Source organism: Gossypium hirsutum, chromosome A08, assembly GCF_007990345.1.
Source record: "Gossypium hirsutum isolate 1008001.06 chromosome A08, Gossypium_hirsutum_v2.1, whole genome shotgun sequence".
Classification (NCBI taxonomy): domain Eukaryota; kingdom Viridiplantae; phylum Streptophyta; class Magnoliopsida; order Malvales; family Malvaceae; genus Gossypium; species Gossypium hirsutum.
The window spans coordinates 32,348,973-32,359,368 of record NC_053431.1 but is presented as its reverse complement, the minus strand read 5'-3'; the positions used below and the strand labels follow the sequence as shown (position 1 = coordinate 32,359,368).

The window sequence follows — 10,396 nt, the reverse complement described above, 5'->3', positions numbered from 1 at the left end:
ACAACGTAAGGACCTCTAATTTAAAATTCCATAGCTATTAGATACCTTTGGCTAATAGAACTCCACTTTAACACTTTACGAGATTTAGTCCTTTTTATTAAATTAAACACTTAAACAATAAAATTTCTTAACAAAATTTTCACACAATCATACTATCACGCTGTAGACATTAAAATAATAATAAAATAAATATTTCAACTCAGATTTGTGGTCTCGAAACACTGTTTTTTTTATAAAAAGACCCGAGGGTCAACTTTAATTAATAGCATCATTTAAAACAAGCTTCTGGACATCCGACGGATAGTCCATATTAAAATCCTTAGTACAATTAGATGTTTTGGCCGAATTACAAAGGGAGTCAACGACTTTATTACAACAGCGAGGGGCCCAACAGAATTTAAAAAAATTAAAACAATGAAATTGCTTCTCGATCTCCCGCAAACGATGGCCCAGCATAGTCAAATCCGTTTTCCTTTTATTGAAGCGGTTCATAAGGCTAGAGCAATTAGACTCCAACCCTAAACACGTCCAATTATTTGACCAGACATCTATTATGCATTCTTCCATGGCCAGCAGTTCAGCCCACTCAACATTCATATCCTTCTCCACAACACCCACCCGCCCTCCATGAACAAAGCCTTCAGAATCTCTAGAAACCAGACCGTAATACACTCTATTCCCATGAACAGAAGAATCAAAGTTAATCTTTATCACCCCTTGAGTCAGTTTCTGCCAGCCTTTCTCCTCTGCTTTCCTTGGTAACATTAGTTCCACCAGCAGGTTGAAGATCCGAAAATTGTTACTCAAAGCAGCTGCTCTCTCCCACGTCACTTTGGCTTCTTCCTCAACCCCCTAAAAATCCTATTCTTTCTGCAGTTCCAAATATTCCAAAGGATGGTGATGAGGTCAGAGACTGCCTTGCAATCCAACTCTCTCCTCGTGTCTTCAATCCAATCAATGCAGTTGGAATAATTCCCAACCAAAAACTTATGATTAAGCCCTCCATACTCAAGCACGGTATGAGCCAATAGACAATCCTTCATTGCGTGAATAAGGGTTTCCCTTTCCTTGCCGCATCTCAGGCAAGTATCATCAAAACCACTACGGAAGCTGGAAATTTTGTCGTACGTAGGCAGGATATTATGGCTAATTCTCCAGCAAAAAAAACACAGATTTTCGGAAGGGTTTTTAACTTCCAAACTATTCTCTAGAAAATCCTGTGAGGACCGAGCCCCACCTGTTTAAGCAGCAGCCACGAATAAGCAGATTTAGAAGAAAACACACCGTACGGGTTATGGAACCAAGTACGTCGATCTTCGCGGCCAATATGAAGAATGGGGATATTGTAAATTTGTCCCCCATATAGCCACCATAGATATCCAATACCTTATTCTTGTCCCATCCATTCTTGCTGTCATTGAACAAATCACACGCGTATTCCTCTTTGACCAACCTTTTGTCAAGACAAATAGATTGACCCGAAAGACCTTCAAAACCCCAATTATCGTGCCATATTTTAATACTTTTATCGTTACCAACAGTCCAACCAAAACCATCGTAAAGCTCCTGAGCAGCCTTAGCAATACTTTTCCATGTGAATGAAGGCTTATCCATGCTTTTAGGTTGAAAGACATCACCCTGCGAAAAGTACATCGCACTTAAAACCTTATAACACAGTGTATCCCTATAGTTGATGAGGCGCCACACCTGTCTACCCAACAACGCAACATTAAACAGACGTAATTCCCTGATACCAAGGCCACCCATACCTTTCGGGTAACACAATCTATCCTAAGGCAGCATGTTCAGCCCCTTTTCTTCTCACCTCCCCACTAAACCTGACTCATCATAGTTTGGATCTCCTCAAGGACCCCCTTTGGAGCCATAAAGATCGAAAAGGAATAATTAGGGATTGCTTGGATAACCGACTTAATGAAGATCTCCTTGCCACCATTCAACAAAAGACACTTCGACCAATTGTTTATTCTGCTCGCCAGACGATCCAAGCTATTCTGAAAATTGCTCGATCTTTTTTTAACAACAGTGATGGGAAGACTAAGATAGCAATCCAGTTTATCCATCACTTTCATATTGAGTAAGTCCCCCGATAATGCACGTTGAGGCGCAAGGGTGTTAGGGCTAAAACACACCATTGATTTGTCCAGATTAATGCTTTGGCGCGACATCCTTGTGAAATTGTCCAAGATTCTTTGAAAGCTTTGACTTCCTCATGTTGGTTCCTGACAAACAAAAGAGCATCGTCAGCAAAGAATAAATGGTTAATTCTAAGGCCATCCCTACTCGCACAAATACCCTTAATATTCTTGTCCTCTTGTGCTTTAAGCAACATACGAGAGAAGACATCCATACAAAAAACAAATAAGTAAGGGGAAAAGGGGTCCCCTTGGCGAAGACCTCTCTCGGGGATAATGATGTTAGTAAGCTTCATATTGCATTTGTCTCTATACTGAGCCGTACAAACACAATTCATGATTTTATTAACCCAAACTCTAAAAAAACCCATTCTTATCATCACTTTCTCAAGAGTCATATGCTTTGCTCATATCGAGCTTGATCACACAACCCTTGTTAGGACCATTCTTGGAACTCCGAAGGTAGTGCATAAGCTCGTGAACCACAAGGACGTTGTCGTGGATCATCCTGCCAGGGACGAAAACACTTTGGTTTTGGATAATACACTGGGGAAGCACAACTTTGAGCCGGTTAGCCAAAACTTTGGAGATGATCTTATAGATGACCCTACACAAGCTTATCGGGCGAAAGTGTGTCATCTCACAGGGATTCTTAATCTTAGGAATCATGACTAGTAAGGTATCATTGATGCAATCCACATTCTTCTTGCCTTTTAAGATATCCCAGCACATCCTTAAAACATCACTACCCACCACCGACCAATGCTCTTTGAAAAAGCTCCCGGACAACCGATCAATCCCTGGGGCTTTTTAAGGATCCATTTGCTTGAAAGCCCTTATAATCTCATCATCAGTGAACTCACTATTTAGGAAGCTATTCATATCGTCAATAATACAATCCGGCACAAAACTCAGATCGATATCCACATCCGACGTGATAGAGGTACTGAAAAGATCGTGGAAATAGTTCCAAACAATGTGACAAATCTCATTCTTGTCTTCATGCCATGCCTCTTGCATGTCCTTAAGCTTATCAATGCTGTTCTTCTTTTTACGGCCTGTAGCCCCCATGTGAAAATAATGGGTATTAAGATCGCCTTCTTTGAGCCATTGATTGCGAGCCCTTTGCACCCAGTACTGCTCTTCCACATCATACAAATGACCTAGCTGATCACGAGTAGCCTTCAAAAGGTTCGACAACCTCTCACTATTTGGCCCATTCATAATCTTACCAATCTTCCTTTCCAGACCGTTAATCTTATACTTCATTCTTTTGTAATGTTCATGCTGTCACGGGGCCATGTTCCTTGCAGATATTATTCATCTTATTCAAAATATCACTATTCTTGTCAGCCCAAATACGAGTAATAATATCCTTAGCTTTCTTCTCCTTAGCCTAGCAAGCATCATACTTGAAGCAAGATATGTAGTCACACCCTTTCTCCCTCGGCTTACAACCAATCGTGTTCAACAAAATTGCCTCATGGCCCGACTTTGACTGGTCCACCACTTGGGTAGTAATAAAAGGAAACTTTTCAATCATATCCTCCGAAATAAGAAACCTATCCAGTCTCTCCTTAACAAGGTTGACTCCCTCTCTGTTATTAGACCACGTAAACCATCTGTTGCTGGTTTTAATATCAACTAAAGCCAGCTCATCCAGGATATCTCTGAACTCATCCATAGGTTTTGTCGGCTTTCATTGTTAATAATAGCATTAAAATAACCCCTACAATCCAACCTTCCTTAACCGTTCTTTTAACCCTTCTTAACATATCCCACGACTGCTTCCTTAAATTTAGGTCTACTTGACCATAGAACCCGGTAAATCGAATCACCTCATTCTCATCCAAAGTGACCAGGGAATCGATATGGTGATTAGAGAAATTCTGCACATCAACCTTCACACCCTCTTTCCACATCAAAGCAAGACCACCACTCTTACCCTCTGAGTTAATCGCCATGCAACCTTCCATTCTACACATAGATCGAATATGACAAAACCATTAGAGTGAATTTTGGTTTCACACAAGAAAACAATATCAGGAACATTTGCAACAAGGAGTTGCTTCAACTCACGAACTGTCGCAGGGTTTCCAACCCCACGATAGTTCCTGCAAAAGATTTTCATGGTTCTTGGCGGGGCTGATCACCAGCCACTGCCTTTAAAGGTGAAACATTCTCCATTAATCTTCTTCTAGCTGATTTGAAGAGGCTTTCATCATGGTTTTCGCCATTCCAACCCATCATTCTCTTCCTCTTTTGCTTCAAACATCCCATGTTATCTCGATTCAACTTATGGCTCCTTTTCTCCACAAGCGAGTTTGATATCGACTCTTTTTCCACACGCTTCTCTTTTTCTGACGATTAGGTTGCCCACTATCATCCTTTATATTTGTTTGGCTTTCCTTCCTAACTTCATTTGAAAGATCAGTAATCGACACCATTTCAACCTCGTTCCTCCTCATACCCTTGTCTTAATTTAGGGTCACGATTGGTACCCTCATCCAAGCCCCAAACTGGAGATTTAAACCATCCACCGAATCTCCCTCCCTCTTATTTTGGCACTTTTGAATGGTATGTCTTATCAGTCCACACAGGTAGCAACAATCTGGGAGTCGCACATACTTTAACACCCCTATTTCTTTCCCGTCTTTGCTGGCCAGTTTCACAACTCTACTTAAGGGTTTAGAGATGTTAATCTTAACTTTTAGCCTCATAAATTCTGTCTATCCTTCGTTACGGTCCTTCCAGTCAATTGCTACTAGTTCCCCAATAGCTTTTCCCACAGCCAAAGCTATCTTACGATCCATGAGTTCTATGGGAATATTGTAGACTCTTAACCAAAAAGGCGACAGTCCAAATTCATAGGACTCTATGTCCTTTCCCTTATCAAATGGCACCATTGAGAATAGACACTTATCAAATAACCAGGGCATCAAATTTAAGATGCGGTCATGATCCTCCATGCAACCAAACTTAACGATAATCGTCCCTTTTTTTAAAGCAACAAAGTCCACCTCTTCTTTTGTATACCAGAGTGACCTGAACACTCTGTACATCGCTTCTTTGTTCGAATGCTCCATCGCCATGAATTTTTCCATAGCCCATGACTCAAAAATGGGTTGTTACAAAAACGGCATATCACCCATAGGCTAATAGGCAAGTAGAAGTATCTAATTGGGAAAGAAAGCAGATTTTAGAGAAAATAGTAAACCTAAGCTGAAAAGATTGGGCAACCAAACTAGGCGATGCATTGTGGGCTTACCAAACAACATATAAGACTCCATTAGGCATGTCCCTATAAAAACTAGTTTATGGTAAGAACTGTCACTTACCAATCAAATTGGAGAGGAAGGCATATAGAGTGATCAAAGAATTAAATCTAGACCTAGAATTAGCTAAAAAAGAAAGATAATTCCAACTCTAAGAATTGGAAGAGTTCAGATTTATGGCATATAAAAATACTAAGATGTACAATGAGAGGAATAAACTTTGACATGACACAAATATTAGGAAGTGAGAACTTTTGTTGAGACAAAAAGTACTATTATTCAAATCAAGGTTAAAATTATTCCTTGGAAAGCTCAAATTAAGATGGACAAGTCCATATACAATACAAGAAGTAAGCCCTCATGGGGTAATAGAGTTAATCTGAAAAGGGGGTCAAACCCTCTTTGTTAATGGCCAACGAGTAAAACATTATTTTGGAGGGACTATTAATACTGTAGTAGAAGAACAAAACTTGCAGTGTAACACCCTTTGAGATTTCCAAGACATCATTGGAAAACCAACAAACATGAGGGAAGATAAGGAAAAAGGTAACCCAACTAGTGATTTCATGAGAAATGGAGGAATTTGGCCATCATGTTACAACACCATTCCAAAATGTTGCAATGAAGAATAAAATTCTAATTTAGAAATTCCCTCACTGTCGCTACATCACCAGGGATTTTGCGACACCACTGTGTAACCCTATTTTCTTAACTAATTGATCGCGAGGTTTTATATAGGTTTTAAATATTTATAATTACTCGTTCTTGAACTAACTATTATCGTGATGTAGGCAAGTGTACCTATCGAACAGTAGTATAGTTTTAGCCAGACCGGATTGTCGAACCCACAGGAACTAAAAGTACTAGTAATGACTGTCTTTTTATTATCTAGCCTAAGAATAAAGAGGTTTTGTTTTAATTAACTAATTATCTAAACTAAGAACTCACAGAGAAAAGAATTGGGGAATTGCTTTTGGGAAAATCGATTGAATGAAGACAATACCTAAGGAAAAATCCACCTAGACTTTACTTGTTATTCTGGCTCCGAACCGGACGATTTATTCATTCAACTTGTTCTGTAGAGATCCCTAAGTTATGTTATTATCCCTATTCAAGACTAATAATGTCTAATCCCTAAATTGAATAACCGAGACTTTTCTCTAATTAACACTCTAGGGTTGCATTAACTCGATCTATGGATCCCCTTATTAGGTTTCACCCTAATCCAACAAAATCTTATCACCCTATTTCTAGGCGCGCAATCAACTCCGCTTAATTATGACAAAAGTACTCTTAGACAGGGTCTATTCCTCCTCTGAATAAGAGCATGCCTTGAATCAGTATCCTGGGATAGCAAAACAAGAATTAAGAACATATATTTAAGAACAAGTTAAATATTTATCATACGATTCAGAAAATAATAACAAGATTCGTCTTAGGTTTCATTCCCCTTAGGTATTTAGGGGTTTTAGTTCATAACTAAATAAGAAAACATCTCAAAAGAATAAAGAATACAAAACATAAAGAAAACCCAAAACTCCTGAAGGGAAATTGAGCAGAGATCTTCAGTCTTGATGATGAATCTAGCTTCTGAGATGGATCAATCGGCTTCCTTTGAGTAATTCCTTACCCCCTCTTCTCCGTCTCCCTTTTTCTCCTCTTATAGGGTGTATTTATAGGCTTTGGAATGCCTAGAAGCCCTCAAAAGTGGCCTTTTCCGAATTGGACTTAACTTGGGCTCGGTAAGGACACGCCCGTATGACACGCCCGTGTACGATTACTTCAGGCCGTGTTTGAGCCTAATAGAATGGCACGGGCGTGTGTTAAACCCGTGTGAGTCTTGCTCCAATTCTGCCAGATTGACACGGTCGTGTGGTCTGCCCGTTTGAGGAGGTCCAAGCCGTGTTGATTTTGTACTTTGGCCCATTTTCTCTATTTTTGGCCCGTTTCTCGTTCCTTTCGCCCTCCTATGCTCTCCTAAGTATAAAACATGAAATTAAAGAATTAGGAGCATCGAATTCACCAATTCTAATGAGAAATCATCCATAAAATGCATTAAACATGGTGTAAAAATATGTATAATTTACGGTTTATCACTAACTCAACTATTGACGTTTTTGTAACTTAATTGTATTAGGATTCTTGTTCTTTAGCTGCTTACTTAGTAGAACTAGATTATAACTCTTGAATAATTTATGCATTCTTCTTGATCTATAAATAAGACAAATGGACAGCTTATGATATCATTAACAAAGATAAAATTGCAAGCAACTCTCGTTTATCAAGAACAAAGGGTAATTTGCTTATGTAATAAGAACAAATCATCAAATAGCCAATTTCAGTGTAAGCACTTCAAGCCTCACTATTGAGTTTCAAGAGGGTGACATGGATAAGTATATATGATAATTACAGCCGTATACTTTCATTCAAGAATAGGGATTTAACCCTTTGATGAGGAATTACAAAGGAATATGGGAGAACACAATTGAAAGGGAATAGACAAAATTCTGCCTGCCAACCGAAGAACCCCTAATAATTCCTATGGTGCAAGACTTTTATCTAGCATTAAAACAAAGGGAAGCAACTAGACCATTCTACGAGATGCGCTCATTTATGAAGGTCAGAGGGGTTAATGTTCTGGTAACTAAGATGAGTATCTGCCAAATTTATGATGCACCATATTATTATCGTGATTATCTCTATAAAACATATTTGAAGGAATTCAAAAACATTGATATGGAGAAAGTATTGAGATTCCTCATGACAGGGAAAGAGATGTGGATGTATTGAATAGGAACAATAATTCTTGAGGCGTTCAATGAAGAGTTGATGACACCAAAAGCCAAGATGTGGATGAAATCCGTATGTTCAAGAATATAGCCTATAATAAAGATGTCTGAGAGTAGTTTAATTCAAGCGATCATAACTTATGGGATCCTTCAGAAGAAGCAAATATGTATTGAAACCTAAATATATATAAGAACATGGTTGATTGTGCCAGAAATTTCGGAAAGGGAATATTTTTCCCACATCTAATTATGAAATTATATAAAAAGGCAGAAGTACCCATGGAACCGATGGATAAAGCCATGAATTCCCCAAGGAAATTACTCGATGATGATTTATTCAAGCAATTTGTTCTTCTACAGACAAAAAAAAAGAGGAAAGGAGAAAAAAAATGGAATTTTAAAAAGCTAAGGACTAATACTTAAGAGTATCTAGTAGGATTAGGAGTAGACACATTTAGGGAAACTTGAATGCTTATTTCTTTATGTGTATTTTTTATTTTAGGGATTGTACTGAATTTTATGGTAATGCAAATCTATTTTTAGGATAGGGATAAATAAAAAATTCTTTTTTTTTGAAGTTTGTTTAAATCTTTCATTAAAAAAAAAGAACAAAACCAAAGATGGAAGAGACACAAACAAATCGAGCTTCGCATGATCAAAGGAGAAAGTACCCAACATTAGCCACCATAATCAATCGGGTAGCTTTTTTCCTTATCTTTTTATGGGCTACACATTGAAGACAATGTGTAAACTAAAGTATGGGGGTACCATAGAAAATTTGTTGTTTTTATTTGTTTTTTCTTGTCTTTTGTGTGCTTGAGCTTGTAAAAATACAAATGATTGGTTAGGAGCATGTACATAGGTTGCTTGTGTTTATAAATAAATTTGGCATGATGATAGGTGATTTTAAATTTTTTATTATTAGACTACTAAGTTCTATATGTTACACTATAAATAGGTATTAAGTAATCAACTGTACCAAGTGATATATAAAATACAAGGAAATGAGCATATTAGTACGAATGATAAATACTTGAATTTGTATTTGTTTGGTTGATTAAATTTGTGCATATTGAGATATTTAGGGATGACCTAAGGCATTATCTGGAACACATCTAGAGCCAAAAAGCTATCCTAATTATATTTCACCTTTAGTATAAAATTTTGAGCCTGTTGACACTTGTTGATGAACCATATTACAAGCCCTGAGCCTGAAAACGTCAATTTGTACATGCCCTTGTTCATTGGTCTTGTACTTCACGACTATAGATGTCTGGCCATACATATTGAGGGTTAAGTAGATACATCATGGTGCAGCTTGTAAAAATAGAGTGAAAAGGGAAAAATTACTGTGATATGGTAATTATAGGTTAGCCTGAAAGCGCAAAACAGGAAGAAAATTCCAAAAAAGAAAATCCATACGAGTACAAAAAGTACTTAAAAGCCAAAAAGCATTATTGAGTGAGAAAAATTGAAAGAGAAAAGTCACAAAGTAATAAAAGAAAGAAAAACTCGTTCATTAATGTACAAAAAAATCATAGGCTAGCTATAGTTATTATGTCATGCTATGATTTCCTATATGCAGAGATAAGAAAGGTGTAACACCCTATACTTGGCCCAGTAGCCTAGCCCAAGAACAAGTTACTACACCACTGTCTCACATCACATACAATATAAGTCGACTCATTATTAAAGCATTCATCTTTTTATTTCCTTTACTATTATAGAATTCATACAAATTGTAGTCATACTTAATCTAGAGGGTTTAAGTGTGCTAACATACATTGTACAATAATAAAATAAGTACTAAACATGCATTAGAACCATTTAGCAAAATATCCCAAAACTGCTTGGAAAATCGACACCAAATTAGCTTACTGTTTCTTGTCTTAAAAACCTGATTTTCAAAAAATATTGATACCATTGAAAAAGTATCGATAATTTTACCCCAATAATCGATACACATGGCAAAATATTGATACCAACTAGTGAAACTAACTTCCTGCACTTTAAAATTTGTAGAGGTGTCATTTTTAAAACTCGAATATCAATACCTCTATTCCAGACCTTAAAAACACAGCATATATCAACACATAGATCATTCCAAACTAGTTCTAAACATCATGCATCAAATACCACATAAATTTAACACCAAAATGTCCCAGATATTAGTCCCAAC

General features: G+C 37.4%; 1 protein-coding gene across 1 annotated transcript; it reads right to left on the bottom strand.

Moving 5' to 3' along the window:
- Positions 1–255: 255 nt before the first annotated feature.
- On the bottom strand, positions 256–1,767 carry LOC107947147 (uncharacterized). Its single transcript, XM_016881749.1, has 3 exons — positions 1,238–1,767; positions 915–1,146; positions 256–852 (listed from the first exon to the last, which is right to left on the bottom strand). Exons 1-3 carry the CDS (start codon positions 1,765–1,767, stop codon positions 256–258), a joined length of 1,359 nt encoding a protein of 452 aa, XP_016737238.1.
- Between the last annotated feature and the right edge of the window lie 8,629 nt (positions 1,768–10,396).

Bases quoted from the DNA above. Each gene is read 5' to 3' on its own strand.
- LOC107947147 (XM_016881749.1), bottom strand. From the start codon at position 1,767: ATGGGTGGCCTTGGTATCAGGGAATTACGTCTGTTTAATGTTGCGTTG. The intron at 1,147-1,237 runs GTGGGGCTCGGT...CTGGAGAATTAG, and splicing joins CGTGGCTGCTGCTTAAACAG to CCATAATATCCTGCCTACGT. The intron at 853-914 runs GTCTCTGACCTC...TAGGATTTTTAG, and splicing joins GAGAGTTGGATTGCAAGGCA to GGGGTTGAGGAAGAAGCCAA.